Genomic DNA, 16936 nt, shown 5'->3' on the forward strand with positions numbered 1-16936 from the left:
CATAAGTCATCTCATCAGGCTGTATCCAAGCAACCAGCCAGTCCGATCAACAAAGTCCAAAAAAGATAATGTTGGGAAATTGATACAGCTATTCAACAGATTTTCGTAAATAAAGATGCCTATTGATGCTAAATTGCTTCTTTCGACAAAGGAAAAGCATCGAAGAAGATTCATCCAAATAAATTAAGAAACAAATTAAATTATCTAATGAAAAATACGCTATAATTTCGAGAATTAATATTTTGTGAGGGAAATTATCGATTTATAGACCTTCTAAAAATGTATGCTTGATTTGATGTATATTTGATTTCTTTAAAGATAGCAAAATTTTACAAAGGTTTTTTTTTGACAATAAAAAATCGAACCAATCGTCAGTTGCATATTACAGGCTAATAAGGTGACACTTAGAAAAACTCATTTTCATCTATTCGAATTCACCTTTGTAAAAACTTTGTCAGAATTTATGCGTGTTTCACGGTTATGTGAAAAAGACAGAAACGTTGAATTTCGAACACATTAATCGGAATTTTTAAGCTTTAAAAACACAGAGAAACAGAAGCTAGCCTGAAAATTTGAACTTATCTGGTTAAGGCTTAGTTGCTCCAGTTTTGGTCTGAAGTAAGAATGGAATTTAAATCATAAATTCATTCATTTTCATTTTTATCTTTTCTTGTAGAAAATTTTCCTCAACCCACTAAAATTTTCTCGTCTTAGAGATTTCTTATAGGTTTTGATCCCGGAAACAACTTTATAGAACATCACAAAGCGCTAGAATTTGAACACAGGGCAGGATGTTTTTCGGCAAAATTTCATGACAAAAATCAAGCATAAATTTTGAAAAGGTCTTCAAATCAATAATGTGCCTCATAAAATATGAATGCTCTTAAATACGAATAGACAAAATTTTTATTTTTTTTATTGCAAAGATCAGAAAATTTCTCAAAGGTTTTCTTTTTTGATATTGGAAAGCGAACCAGTTAAAAATCACTGGCTTATTAGGTGACGCTTAGAAAATCTCATTTTCATCTATTCGAATTCTTTGTGAAGATAATTGCTCAGTTTTCAAAGTCTCAGAGAGCAAAAAGTGTTATAAATTTTCTTAGCTTTTCAAAAATATGTTGAGTGGCTTTCATTAGAAAAGCATTTAAAAAACTAACTCAAAAAGGGGGCACCATCATGTACTGTGACTTAAAAAATGTTTGTTTTTTGAGTCTCATAAAACATATCCAACAACTTAGAAAAAAAAATTGGGGAAGGCAATTTTTAATGTTTTTTCAAAAAAGAATTTGGGTTATTTTTTAGAGTGTAACTTTTATTTATGGAATAGTCCAAATCAAAATCTTCAACTTTACCGAAGGCGTCAAATCGATCGGGAAATCATTTCTGAAGATACAAATTTTCATATATTTACGTACCCATTTTTTATGATGCGAAATTGTTTCTTTCGACATAAGTTTTATCCAAATCAGACAATACAAAACAAGTTTGTTTGCAAAATCGTAGAGAACTTCTCATCTATTTTATTCACTTTTTTTGGTTTTTCGTAATTTCTACAAAATTTTCGTAATTCTCAAAAATTATTCTTAATGCTACAAATCACGAAACCTGATTTGAAAAACTAACTCAATCCACCTATGTGGTTGGGGCCTTCCTCACTTATTACCAACAATGACTGTACACAAATTTCATCTATTTTTTATATCCAGAATAAAAAAGTACATCAATATCACTTAAGTGGCTATATATTGAGACAGGGTTGCCAGATCGTCAATGTTTTGGACTCGTTGGAAAGGTCTTTTGAAAACCTAACCAACGGTGGGTTGGATGGTGGATCCGGACATAGTTTACATGCATTTAAGTGAGATCCGGATATATGTGATAACACATTTTTATACATAACTTTTGAACTACTTATCGAAACTTCAATCTGTATAAAACTCGATCTATGGGACCTTGGTTTCAAAACTAGTTTTTCGTAAAATCGCGATAACTCGTGATGTTTATTAGCAAACCCCTTATGTCTGTATATCAAAATTTTTGTAATTGTCTGCTCTACAACTTTTTAGAACATCGTTACACTCTAAAAAATAACCCTGCAAAGTTAGAAAAAACACGAAATTTTAAAATGAAAATTTTTGTTTTAAATTAAAAAATGACCCTTCTTTGTCTATGTGGATTCAAAAAGTACATTAAATTTTCCATAAAATGACATGTTCCAAAATTTTTTACAGTCGAGAAACGGAAAATGGGAAAATTTTTAAAACTTTTTTAGTGTTTTTTTCGATGAAAAATACGTTTTTTGGAATTCTGAGTGCACCATCAAATCGGGCGTCCAATTTTACATAAAAATCCCTTTGACACCAAATTTCTATCCCATCTCCGTTTTAGGCTGCAGATTATTGAAAAACACCTCTTTGTTCGCATGTTCAAAAATGGAAGGGGTCGTACCGCCCCTCCGTCACGAGATATCAAAAAACGGACCTCGGATTCGTGATCAGGGACAAAAGTTACCCCTTAGGTCAAAGTTTCACGCAAATCGAAGAGGGGTCGGGGCAACTGCTGTGTGAGTTGGCGGAGAATTACCCATAAACATAATAAGAAGATTGAAACTATGTTGGTCCCCATGGTCCATTGATAAACAAATCTCTTCATTCTTACGAAACAAGTTTCTGTCTCACTCGCTCAAAATTTGCAGGATAAATTCATGCTTCGTACTATTTGTTTTTCGTAAAATGTTCAAAACCAAAAATAAACAAATAATTGGTTTAGGAAGCCAAAGTGTTTATTATGAAAATTAAAACTGTATGCATACTTAACTTTAGTTAATTATTGCTATGATTATTTAAAATTGAAGTTCAATAAGTGTTTTTCGAAAATATTTTTTTTGTGATTACCAAACAACTTAAACTATGCCACATTGAAATTGGAAATAAAGTGGAACATTTTTGAATATAAATTTAATGGAAAAATAGATGTGATTAGGTTCTACATTGATTCTGGCTTTTTGAACCAACTTTTACAAACTTTCAAAGATTTATAAACTCCACATTTGACGCAAGTGAAGTATTAACTGCAAAAAAAAACGATGTATCAACAGTGATTCAACACCTCAAAACCACCTCCGGAAGCTTATGGCAAATTAAACGTGCTTTCAGAATATGTAATTATATTAGGTTGTATGATTGAACAACATATATTTGAACTAGATCAAGAACTTTGATTAATTGCACTATTGGACCTGCTACAAACCAATTGCTTCAATTGCCAAGCTTATAGTGTTACACTAATTATTCTTATAACCTCATTTCCTCAAAGCAAACAATCCCACCATTATACCCTCTAAATTCATTTGCCACTCCAAACACCACTCCTCGTCCATTTCCTCCCCAGCAGCCTCTGTCGCTATATTTGCTCGCAAAAGTGAAAATTAAATAGTTTTAGCGAAAGAGCATTATTTATTCAATTATCACATTTATCTTTCTCGGGGCCTTCCACCAACCAACCATCGCAACCGCCGGAATCCAGCTCCAACAGTAGCACCAGCCTGGTCGGCCAGCGGCCACGAGGACAGCGGAGGCAACAACGGCCACGACGGCGGCAGCGACGCCAGCAGCAGAACCAGAGCCAGATTCGAACCGGGGACGATGGCACTAATTACATAACGGCAAATATTAGCATTTTTCCGGCCACCAGCCTCGACGGTTCCGACGACGATTCCGGCCAGCAGTGTCGACGGGAACATCGGGACTATCTGCAGCACCAGGGCAATCTGTGTGCCGGACCGGCGGACAAAAGTCGAACCCTGGACGTGGTAAGGAAATGTGTTGAAGGATTTTCACTCTAATGAACTATTCTCTGGGATTTCGAAAAGTCCATGTTTTTGTTTTTTTTTTGAAAAAAGAGAAAAATAATTCTAAATGGCAACACTGCTAGGACACCCTGAACATGTAAATTTTGTTTATAAAAATAATTAAACAATGTATTTTCCAGAGATTTGCTCAAATGAAAACGATGGAAATGCTTTTTGGGCAAATCGTGGCAAGGATTTTCGGGTTTCTGAGTTTGGTTCGGATTCGGTTGGCTTTCAATGGCCGCCAGGATTTTCCGGCTTTTTGGTGGAGCGCTCGCGCTGATTGTTTGTCTTGGCATTTTCGAAATTTGTTTTAGCTAATTTCGGTTAATAAGCTGGATGGCTCATGAATTGGGGTAGAATGGGAGGAATTGTGGGATGAAGTAGTAGTGTTAAGTGAATTGTGAATCTTTGTTTTATTAGTTTGCATATTTTTCAATTACTTAGCTCAAACTTTAGTATCATATTAGTTACCGTCAGCTGGGGTGAATCGGGACACATGGGGCGAATTTGGGATAGCTGTTTAAACCATGTTGGAGCATAATACCTTGTTGTTACTGGTTAGTTTCGGTTAGAACAGACTCAGACCAACAAAGTGTGAACATCAATTTCCGAATTTAAACCATGAACTACTGTCCCTATTGAGACAGAAGTCCTGATTCGCTCCAGATGACAGTAGTTTTAATCTCTTTGATAGCAAATTCTTTTATTGAAAAAGTAGTCAAAACCAACCATTAAACACCAGATCAAAATATTGAATTTTTAATTTATGAATGAATAAATCTTTGTAGAATGCAATGAGGTAAGGCTCCATCCATAAACCACGTGGACACTTTTTTTGGAAAATGTTTTTTTATCTTGTGAATTTTTTTTTTCTAATTGTCCTTATTATTTCTCAACTTTGCTGAAAACACCTTATCGACCACAAAACCTCTTCCAGAGGTATAGATTTTGAAACATTTGAATATCATTTTTGTAAGTACTGCTGCCAAAATTGTATCGATTCTTACAATTTTTTCAACACAGGGAGGTCATCAAAAAGTTCCGGCTTTTTCAAAAATTGTTAACAAATTCCATGCCAGGTTTTCGTTGAGAATGGTTATTTATTTTTCTTGCGTGTTTTGTGATTTTTTCTTATAGATTGTCATTCTCACCAAGGGTTGTGCATGTTTATGAAGAAAAAAGGGATGTGCATGTTTTTCATTAGATTTAACCCAGGTTTTTTTTTAACGTAGTCTTTTTGATATGTCTTACTTGATATTGAATTGATCAGAAATTTGAAAAATATTTGAAAAAAAAAATCAACTCATTGAACACTCTGCTGTCTAATTTTTTTCTTGGATTTTTTTCCCTTTTTCAGGAGGTCATTTTTATCAACTTAGTTCTGCGAAAAACTTTACTTTTAATTAATTTTAAGTTTTGCATTTATCTTGTGATTTTTTGTGTGTTTTAATCCAGGTTTTTAAGCGAAGATGGCGTTCGAATGGTGAACGTCCCAAATGTCAAAATCGTGCAGTAGCACCAACATTAGAAAATAAAATGTGGATGTCATAAATGGCACACTTTTTTCGTAATGTTGGCACCACTGCGTGATTTTGACATTTCGGGCGTTCATCATTCGAACGCCATTTTCGCTTAAAAATCTGGATAGTGGTTTTGAGTCTGTTCTACAATCCGCAATCATTATTTTCAGCGTATTTGCTGGTTTTTTGTACTTTTCCTGTAACTTTTTGGATATATTTTTTGGGTTTTTAAAATATTTTTTTTCAATTTAAACCATTAAATTACGTAACTTGGAATGTAGGAACAACTATTGCATTTTGCAATAAAAATAGGAGGTTTAAAAACACGACAGTCGTTGACAGATTTTTTAAATGCTTTGACAAAGTCAAGTGAAACAAGTAAAATAATTATACTCAAGATTTTCTGTAAATTTAGGAGTTCTTTTTCAATGCTATTTGAAGGATGAGAATTGGTTTTTGATTGATTTTTGGCGATTTTTTAGATTGAAGAAAAGAACACTTGTTTTTCACATTTATTCAAATCATTTGTTTTTCGTTTCAATTTCAAATTCAATTCGGTTTAATTAGTGAATGATCATGTTACAATTAGTTCATTTGCAGTAAATAACAGAGTTTTGGAGTTTCTTTCAGCTGAGTGTTAAATCTCAATCCATTCTTCTTGAGTATACTCATGAATATTATTGAAAATATTGTTTGAAAAAGTATAAAAATAGCTCCAAATAAACATTTAAATTAACAAATTCACACTGGATGTAATTTTCATGAATTCCGCGGTTTTGTATGATAAAAATGGATTTTTGACTATCACGACAATTATTTTATATAATATAGTTATAGAAAAGCAATTTTAATACGACTGTCATTTTTTATTATAATGTAGTTAAATATCAGTTTGACAATATTCCTTACTGTGATATTACACAGAATTAATAGTATGAAATCTTTTCAAAATATTCCGAAAACGAACATTTAGTAATGTTTCAATCATTTTGATTTACTTGTTCCATTCGAAATACTGAAACTAGTTAATATACTTCAAATTGTGAATGTTTTGTTGTGAGTGCATAATTGACAAAGGGAGCGCGTGGTCGTAAAAAATATTCAGAGTGAAAAGTGATTTCTTTTGTGATTTTCAAAGCCTTTCCTATATCATCGTTGATCGGAAGGCACGGCGTCGGGTGGATTGTGTTTAAATTTTTCGAATAAGGTTTTATTTTTTGCGGTGAAAAAGCCATTTCTATATAATGAACGAAAGACGCACTGACAATTTGGATCGTTGAGTTAATAGTGGAGCAAAATAACTGTGTGTGAGTGATTTTGTGTGTTAACCAGAAAGACCTTCCCATAGCATCGTTGCTCGGAAGGCTCGCCGACGGGCCTGTTATGAAAGTCCTCCCCATAGCGTCGTAGCTCGGGAGGCATCGAAAAGCCAATACCTTATCCTACTAACCAAAAAAAATATTAATCACGTGATGCTTGAAGGAGATGCTGTGGATTCAACGGTCTCAAGCGGTATCAACAAGTGTAAAGCGAAAAACTATGTGCTTGATGAGTCTGCAACTTCAACTATCGGACTAACATTCCTCTCTATCGTTGAACTGCAGGCTTCTTGGGAGGGCGCCGGTATTGACTTATAAAGTAGAGATCTTTAGAGGTTAAACAGTGAACGGATGGTTGGCTCCCACTGATCATTTTTGATTTATTGTTTAACTTCAGCTGATCTGTCAATAACGGAGTAGCAGCTCATTGGCAGTCAACCATGCTCATGCTCATTCTCATGCCTAATTGTGAATGTTTTATGGTGAAATTTCTCAGTTTATCATGAAATATGAAATTCACACAGTCAAAATATCAATTTATTAACATCATAAACTTTGCATAAACTTTGAAAAATATTTGCACCGCTCTAACAAATCTAACTTAATAGCAAATCATCGAAAACAAAATAACAAACTGGAAAAGAAAGGGGATTAAGAGACATTTACCATCCGAATCTGGTTCAACGATTTTTATCATAATCAAACAGAAAACAATCAGTATTTGAAATATAGTGCCAGAGATTTTATTCTACAAGATTAATAGAGTCTTGCGCTACACAGTAAATGGATATTAGAAATTCTTGCCAAAAGAAGTGTTTTGCCGAATTTTATTTGCAACATTTGAAATCTTGATCTTGGAATCAAACCTGATTTTTTACTGGAATTGCTTTGCTACACATTTTCTGATTATATTTATGACAGTATTTAGATGTTTTCTGACTATCATCTTTATGAAGCAAATTTACAACATTTCGTTCTAAAACGATAATTGCCTAAAAGGTTCCAAATAAAACATCACATAATCACACATCAACCCTATTCTATTCCTCTTGAACAGGATCTCAGCGGCTCCCCCCTCCTCTGCACGGCCACCTCCCCATCCTCTGGCGTGACCCGGGTCGAGCTGCGTGGCATCCTGACCTGGTCGACGGACATCAACCGGGCGCCCCATCTGTTCACCAACATCACGACCTACCGGGGCTGGATCGAGTCCGAGCTGGACAAGCTGGACCTGCAACTGGAGCTGACCAGGAGCGTGGCAGGAGCTGGACGACGGCGGCGGCGGCAATCTGGAACGGGGTCGTAATTAGATTTAGAGAGGTTCTTTTTGCTAGAAAATCAATCGAGGGGCTGGAGGAAGAATTTTGCGAGAGATTGAGCATAAATCGAGTGATACGTGATAAGTGGATTTTCACGGCAATAAAATTGCTTTTTATTAGTTTTTAAATTTTTCATGAGCACCGTTTTTTATTGCTACTTTTAAGGTCGAATCCGTTAACCCTCTTCAGTCAATTCCATTTGAAAGTTTAAAAAAGTCTCCATAAATTCATGTTATAAAATTTAATTTTCAAAGATGCATTTACTTTTGTGTGGATTCTAATTTATGTCGTGCCTTATTGAACGATGAGGGTTAATCCAGATGGAAAGCAAACTGTTTGAAAGTTGGTTAAATTCAATTAGACGATTACACCCATGTGATGCGCCCTGGGTAGGACTCCAAAGGATCGCGATGTTGATGCCGAGGTCGTTTGTCGACATTTTCGATGAAGCGGGAGTACGTGTCGCCGTGGTTTTGAACTCAGAGCAGCTGTCAGAGTTCCCATCAGACGGTACTAGAAATTGTTGGGATGATAGGTTAATCAGAGCTGCATCGTGAAGGTCTAGAGGTGGAGCTCTTTGTCGAGGAATATTTTCAAAGCTGTTTTCTTTTGCATTGAGTAACGCTCATGGTGAAATAAGGGAGACGATTTTCTTTCACGAAGACGTGATTTTGTTCAAAATAAGATGCACAGGGTTTAAAATGGTTTAACCAGCAAATAAATAAGCTATGTTTTAACTGATGAAAATAATAATCTATTAAATGTGTTTTTGTGGTTAAAAAAGCTTTTGGAAAGTCAAAAAACTATCAAATACCTTTAATAGATATGCTGAAAGAGCTTTAAGTTCAAATTTTTAAGATTTGAACAGGGGTGGTAAATTTAGGAAAGGGCTTTCTTATCGGAATTCAAAAGCTGATGCCCAAGATAAAAATCTAACAGGTCAAAGTTTCATGAGCTGACTCAACTGAAATTTCTCCTACAAACTATTCCAAAGCAGTAAATTTTGCCTTCAATGGAAATTCCTACCCAGTGACAGATTTTCTCCCGAAAATTCTTCTCGACGAACTTCGCGTAAAGGGATTTTCTCGTAAGATATGCTCAACCACTGTGTAATGAATTTTGCCTCACGTCAACACACGAGCTCACATTCTCCTCGTACACAATGGCGAACATGAATGATGCTTTTTCCAACGGAAGGGAAAATGCCAATGAAACACAGACTGGGGGAGAATGTCTTTGTCTCATCAGGCTGATTTTCGCATGGCGCTCGACGATGATGACGCTTTGGTCCTCTCCAACAAATAACTATGTGCTGCCGTTGTCATCAGTGTCGGCGTCATCGATGTACTAAAAGCGAATTAATAGTGAAATTCTTGCCTTAGTGCTTAGACGCCTTAGAACCTCCTGAACGCGCCCCGTCTCGCGTCTGTTTAATGTTGGAAATTTTCCACATTTTCCGAAAGTCTGCAGTCGTGTGTGGTGAATTGATGAAAAGCGTTTTGTTTTATGCACCATTGATTGTTTTTGAATGTGAGGGTTAAAAGGTTTGAAATATTCATCAGTTGACTCATTTTGAATGCAATCTTCAAAGAACCTAACATTCTCAATACTTATACTTCACTTTTCTTAACATTTTTAATTGTGTTCATCCTTAAATATTCCTAAAGTAAGTTTGTACATTTTTTTGAGTGTTACTAACTTTTATGTATTGTTTATTGGCATTGAGAACGATGCAGAAATTTGCATAATTTACTGCTTCGTTGCCATGATACTTCGTCGAACTTGGAAAAAGTTTCGTCGGCCCTGTGAAAAGTAGAATCTGTTCCACGGCGAAGTGCGTGTGAGTGTGGTAAAGTTTTCCTCCCACAAAAGAGAGCAAGTCCTCTTCTAAAGCGAATACCAACACGTGCGCTGGTTTGCTGTTCAACGTGGCTTAGGCTACTCTCTTCACTTTGTGGCAAGGTAGTAGTGGTGGCAGACAGTGAGTGCGAAACAATCACGTTAATTTATCGTCTTTATTGTTTTATAATTTTTCATGTTCGTCCCCGTCGTCAGCCTCCGATGGTGTCCGTGTCGGCTGGTTTGAACACTGAACTGGGTCTGGGTGGAAAATCTCGGTAGATAACGCGCGCTTGGGCATTGTTTTATGATGTTGGCAATTGAGTTGTTGAACGGGAACAGTTGGAAAAGGTGGGTTCAAATTTATTCAATTATTTTTAAAGTGAATCAAAATTTCAGACTTTCGGCTTACGTGCTTGTTCTTGTTCTTGTTCTTGTTCTTGTTCTTGTTCTTGTTCTTGTTCTTGTTCTTGTTCTTGTTCTTGTTCTTGTTCTTGTTCTTGTTCTTGTTCTTGTTCTTGTTCTTGTTCTTGTTCTTGTTCTTGTTCTTGTTCTTGTTCTTGTTCTTGTTCTTGTTCTTGTTCTTGTTCTTGTTCTTGTTCTTGTTCTTGTTCTTGTTCTTGTTCTTGTTCTTGTTCTTGTTCTTGTTCTTGTTCTTGTTCTTGTTCTTGTTCTTGTTCTTGTTCTTGTTCTTGTTCTTGTTCTTGTTCTTGTTCTTGTTCTTGTTCTTGTTCTTGTTCTTGTTCTTGTTCTTGTTCTTGTTCTTGTTCTTGTTCTTGTTCTTGTTCTTGTTCTTGTTCTTGTTCTTGTTCTTGTTCTTGTTCTTGTTCTTGTTCTTGTTCTTGTTCTTGTTCTTGTTCTTGTTCTTGTTCTTGTTCTTGTTCTTGTTCTTGTTCTTGTTCTTGTTCTTGTTCTTGTTCTTGTTCTTGTTCTTGTTCTTGTTCTTGTTCTTGTTCTTGTTCTTGTTCTTGTTCTTGTTCTTGTTCTTGTTCTTGTTCTTGTTCTTGTTCTTGTTCTTGTTCTTGTTCTTGTTCTTGTTCTTGTTCTTGTTCTTGTTCTTGTTCTTGTTCTTGTTCTTGTTCTTGTTCTTGTTCTTGTTCTTGTTCTTGTTCTTGTTCTAGTTCTTGTGTTCTTGTTCTTGTTCTTGTTCTTGTTCTTGTTCTTGTTCTTGTTCTTGTTCTTGTTCTTGTTCTTGTTCTTGTTCTTGTTCTTGTTCTTGTTCTTGTTCTTGTTCTTGTTCTTGTTCTTGTTCTTGTTCTTGTTCTTGTTCTTGTTCTTGTTCTTGTTCTTGTTCTTGTTCTTGTTCTTGTTCTTGTTCTTGTTCTTGTTCTTGTTCTTGTTCTTGTTCTTGTTCTTGTTCTTGTTCTTGTTCTTGTTCTTGTTCTTGTTCTTGTTCTTGTTCTTGTTCTTGTTCTTGTTCTTGTTCTTGTTCTTGTTCTTGTTCTTGTTCTTGTTCTTGTTCTTGTTCTTGTTCTTGTTCTTGTTCTTGTTCTTGTTCTTGTTCTTGTTCTTGTTCTTGTTCTTGTTCTTGTTCTTGTTCTTGTTCTTGTTCTTGTTCTTGTTCTTGTTCTTGTTCTTGTTCTTGTTCTTGTTCTTGTTCTTGTTCTTGTTCTTGTTCTTGTTCTTGTTCTTGTTCTTGTTCTTTTTTTAGTTTTTAGTTTCTGGACCACTGTGCAACGGGATTTCACGTACATACTTCGGTATTGACCTATTGGTGTGTGCTTTCAAAGCTTCTTACAGCTCGAAGGCTTTCCAAACTTTTACTAAAAATACCTTATCGAAAATTGAAGCCAACTCGTGCATTGTCTGCCTCTGAACAAAGTCATACCATCCTCACACCCTTACAAGCCTCCAATTGTTTTATGTAGCAGAGACCTACCCTCAGTGAAGTGAACTTTACCCTGTCCAACCTACCTCACGACACTCTTCCAAGAAGCCAACCCCGGCAGAAAAACAATAGACAGCGGTGCCTCTTTCGGCTCGACCAACCGCCGATAAGTGTTCTTCGTCGTGCAAGGGAACAAGACAACGTCATCATCAACCGTTGTCGACGTTGGGAGAGTGGGAGGCAGAGCAGTCTTCTCTTCAGAAACAATAGAAATTAAATATTGAAAATGCCTGCCAAAGACATATTGTCGTCGTTGTCGGAAACGGAAAAACTCGTTAAATTTTTCACAGTTTTCCACCGCCTCCAAGCGACAATGACTAACTGGTGAAGGAGTTTGCTGCAAAAAGTGATAAAAGAAAATAATACAACACGATGCAAGCGAAATCCTCGGGGAAAGAACCGGTGAAGAATCCGCCGCCTTTCCGTACAATATCTATGCAAATTTGTTAATTAAAATTCTAATTAACTTCATAAATAATTATACCACCACTTCATCAAAGTTGTAATTAAATTAAATGTATTTTGCGTTCAGTGCTGCTCGATCATGCCATGCCTGCCAGCATTTTCTACATGGCTAGGGTCTCCTTTTGGAAAGAGTTTTCACCATAAGAATCGGTGCTAGCTAGCTAGCTCAGCAGCACCCATACCTGTGTGGTGAAGAGTGTGTGTGTGTGTGCGTTTTTTGGTTTTGAGTTTCCGGAATGCAGATATTGTTTTGTGAATAGGGGAGTTTGATGAATGTTGAGAATATCTGAATAATAGAAAAGCTAGAGCGTCCAATTTCCCGGGGTTACAAAATTCCCGGGAAACGGGAAATTTTCAACAAATTTCCCGGGAAATCCCGGGAATTCCCGGGAAATTTGAAATTTTACGAAAATTATTCTTATCCTGTTTCTGATTAATCTTTTGCAACGAAATTGTATAGAACAGCAACTTTAATGGTCAAAATGAGTGAGAGGATCAATAAATAGCTTGACTGCTTGTAAAAAATCATGCAACTTTGAGAAAATATATAAACTTTCTAATTTTTAAATCTTTTAAATCGTCCCAAATGAAAGAAAATATGATTAGTATTTATGTTGAGAAGGATTTTTTTAAATCAAAGTGTTTGGACAGTGAAAATCTATGCTCCACAACCATAAAATTGCTTTTTAATTTGTCACAGTGACCAGAAAGTTAAAATAAAAAAAAACCAAAAAATTCAACTTGTGAATAAATAAATAATCATTGAATTTACCTTGAAAATCTAATCCCTAGCGCTTTTTAACTTGAAACACTATTTTTCAACTAGGAAATTTGATACGAAGTTGTTTTTTAATGGTTTTTCATGGTTTTATGATATGATTTTAGTTATATGGTATTCAGCCTAATAAATCAATTAGATTAAAATAATTTTGAGTACTTGAAAGTGGTTGAAATTCAACGATATTTTTTCTTATATAAATAAATTTATAACTTCAATCAAAATTTTCTCACACAAACCTTTTTTAAAAATTTAATTATACCAGTTCAATTTCCATCCAACATGTTCAAGGTAAAAAAAGTCAAACAAATCTCAATGTTGATATTGGCCGGAAGATGTACATATCTTATTTTCAAATGATATTACAAAAAAAAAACATAAAAAAAAGGTTGTCAAAAATAAAATAGTTAATATTCATTCAATAACAGCGTAACTGTTGTTGCCCAACATATAAGCAAACAATATTCCTAGTGGTGAATACTTCAGAAATAAATATTATCTTAATTAAACCTTGACATGAAATTTACAGACAATCTGATTTGTTCAATATGAATCAGGTTCTCCAATTATTATTTTTTGTATAATTTCAAAACATTGGTGCCAAAAAGATAGGAAAGTGTTTACTTCTGCTTGTATTTCGGGAATTCCCGGGAAATTCACAAATTTCCCGGGAAACGGGAAATATTTTTATCTGGGAAATCCCGGGAATTCCCGGGAAATTTTTTCCCGGGACGGGAAATTGGACGCTCTAAGAAAAGCAGAACAACAGAACAACAGAACAACAGAACAACAGAAGAACAGAACAAAAAAAAAGACAACAGAACAACAGAATAACAGAACAACAGAACAACAGAACAACAAAACAACAGAAGAACAGAGCAACAGAACAGAACAACAGAACAACAGAACAACAGAACAACAGAACAACAGAACAACACAACAACAGAACAACAGAACAACAGAACAACAGAACAACAGAACAACAGAACAACAGAACAACAGAACAACAGAACAACAGAACAACAGAACAACAGAACAACAGAACAGCAGAACAACAGAACAACAGAACAACAGAACAGCAGAACAAGAGAACAACAGACCAACAGAACAACAGAACAACAGAACAACAGAACAACAGAACAACAGAACAACAGAACAACAGAACAACAGAACAACAGAACAACAGAACAACAGAACAACAGAACAACAGAACAACAAAACAACAGAACAACAGAACAACAGAACAACAGAACAACAGAACAACAGAACAACAGAAGAAACGAAAACAGATCAGAACAATATATGTTAGTTTGTCGTTGGCGTGTCGATCTGTTATTCTGTTTTTCAGTTGTTCTAGTTTTCTAGTGTTCTGTTTCTCTAATAAACTGTTTTTTGTTGTTATGTGATACTCTGAATTGGCCACCTTCCCCTAAATCACAACCCGGAAACGCACCGACGTCGTTTTTCCTTCCAGCCATCGGCAACCAACTTAGCGAAGTTGGTTAACTGTTCTCTGACGAAGAAGAGCCCGAAACCCGGGAAGAATGTCCGTTCTAAACGGGCAGGAGGAAAAATCCTTATCTCCAGGAGCAAAACAAGACAAGACAGGAGGAAAAAACATCACAACACGGCAAAGTGAAGATGCTAGCGTTGGCCAAGTTTCGTCGTCCATTGTTGTTCCTGTTGGGAGTTTTCCTTGAGAAGCAGCAGGAAGCTTCCACCTGCTTGGCGGTTGTTCTTGGTGATAAAGGTAGAGGTGAAAGTTTTAACAGGTTTTTTGTTCTGCCGCCATTGAGGCGTTAATTAAATTAAGCTCGGATTATCAGGGCTCGGTACAGGTGAGAAAGCCAAACGCATTATCGGGTGGTGAGGAGATTGTGGTCTAGGAAATTGGCTGAGGAGGTGGGTTTTGCAGTAGAAATTTGGGAAAGATTTGATTACGGCTGGGGGAACTTAAATCGTTTAAGTTTGTGGTTAATTTGTCTGTTAATTGGGATAAGAAAGTAAATTATGAAGTTTAAAATGATTGATTTAAATTAATTTCCAGTTCATTGTTGAAAATTATTGTTCAGGATCTTCTCAATTGTCTCAATTTGTGGAATTGGTTTAGTTCCATTGTGGAATGTCAGAGTATCTGGTAAAATCTGTCTTGTTTCTTGTTTCTTGTTTCTTGTTTCTTGTTTCTTGTTTCTTGTTTCTTGTTTCTTGTTTCTTGTTTCTTGTTTCTTGTTTCTTGTTTCTTGTTTCTTGTTTCTTGTTTCTTGTTTCTTGTTTCTTGTTTCTTGTTTCTTGTTTCTTGTTTCTTGTTTCTTGTTTCTTGTTTCTTGTTTCTTGTTTCTTGTTTCTTGTTTCTTGTTTCTTGTTTCTTGTTTCTTGTTTCTTGTTTCTTGTTTCTTGTTTCTTGTTTCTTGTTTCTTGTTTCTTGTTTCTTGTTTCTTGTTTCTTGTTTCTTGTTTCTTGTTTCTTGTTTCTTGTTTCTTGTTTCTTGTTTCTTGTTTCTTGTTTCTTGTTTCTTGTTTCTTGTTTCTTGTTTCTTGTTTCTTGTTTCTTGTTTCTTGTTTCTTGTTTCTTGTTTCTTGTTTCTTGTTTCTTGTTTCTTGTTTCTTGTTTCTTGTTTCTTGTTTCTTGTTTCTTGTTTCTTGTTTCTTGTTTCTTGTTTCTTGTTTCTTGTTTCTTGTTTCTTGTTTCTTGTTTCTTGTTTCTTGTTTCTTGTTTCTTGTTTCTTGTTTCTTGTTTCTTGTTTCTTGTTTCTTGTTTCTTGTTTCTTGTTTCTTGTTTCTTGTTTCTTGTTTCTTGTTTCTTGTTTCTTGTTTCTTGTTTCTTGTTTCTTGTTTCTTGTTTCTTGTTTCTTGTTTCTTGTTTCTTGTTTCTTGTTTCTTGTTTCTTGTTTCTTGTTTCTTGTTTCTTGTTTCTTGTTTCTTGTTTCTTGTTTCTTGTTTCTTGTTTCTTGTTTCTTGTTTCTTGTTTCTTGTTTCTTGTTTCTTGTTTCTTGTTGCTTGGTTTTTTGTTACAAATCTGTTTAGAAAAATAAATATCAAATTTTCAGCTAGCATTTCTCCCTCTCCAATCGATTAGTCTTTCATTTCCACCAAAACAAACATCTCTTTGTCTGTGCTCAATAGACTGAGCCACATCTTTGTCACCCCAAAATAACATCACAACTCGTGCTGGAAGCCATCTTCCGGGGTCACTTTTCTGGGTTCGACTTTTCCAGACTTTTCCTGCGCACCGGAAGTGCTTGTTCGCAATCTGTTGCCGAAAATTTTCGTCTGCTGCTCGTTAGCAACGAAAACTGCTCACTTTCTTTGTGGTGGCGCTGCTGCTGCTGTTTGTAGCGCCCAAAAGTTCCATCATTGCCAAAGTTTAACAATAAATATAAACAGAACAATTTTCTCTTTAACCCCTTCCCAGTGAGTGCGACTTATTTTTCTCGAGTGTGTCCCTTCGTCGCTCCACTCACCTAACATCTGCTCGAACTCTTGACGATGAGCCTTTGCGTGGTTTCTTTGGAGAGGAAAATTTTGGGAGTAACTTGTGTTCGAGCTTTTGCGGTGGAAAGATCGAAAAAGCCACAATTCATTTTATTATTCTTCGGCAGACTTGTTTGCTCTCAGTTGTATGTGTGTGTGTCTAACATGTACTGTTCAAGCACACGCAAACATACTTACCGGAGGATAATAATGGCTTCAGGCTCAAAGTTTAACAATGTTAAAATTTTACTCGTGTGATGCAATAATCCTGGATAATTCAGGAATCAAGGAGTAAAGTGGATGATATAACTTTTTAGATTAATTTAAAATAATTTTGAAATTAAACTACTAGTTAGAGCAAATCGATAAGTTAAAAAGATGGTATGTTAACAGATTGCCAAAAATATGATTGTTTGGGCAAAGTGCGATTATTTGAAAAGCATCCTGATCACTTTCGATTTTAATGGAATATTTTATTGATGGAT

The 16936-nt window shown here is 35.4% G+C and overlaps 1 protein-coding gene across 1 annotated transcript in view; it reads left to right on the forward strand.

Moving 5' to 3' along the window:
* The window catches only part of LOC6040790, a 93882-nt gene extending 85749 nt beyond the window's left edge, over positions 1 to 8133 (forward strand). The window contains exons 7-8 of the mRNA XM_038257272.1: positions 3526 to 3811; positions 7750 to 8133. Of these exons, the coding sequence (XP_038113200.1) occupies positions 3526 to 3811; positions 7750 to 7998 (535 nt within the window). The 3' untranslated portion in view covers positions 7999 to 8133. The remainder of the gene's footprint in view (positions 1 to 3525; positions 3812 to 7749) is intronic.
* Positions 8134 to 16936: the final 8803 nt, after the last annotated feature.

The sequence above is a fragment of the Culex quinquefasciatus genome, chromosome 2 (assembly GCF_015732765.1).
Source record: "Culex quinquefasciatus strain JHB chromosome 2, VPISU_Cqui_1.0_pri_paternal, whole genome shotgun sequence".
NCBI classification, from domain to species: Eukaryota; Metazoa; Arthropoda; class Insecta; order Diptera; family Culicidae; genus Culex; species Culex quinquefasciatus.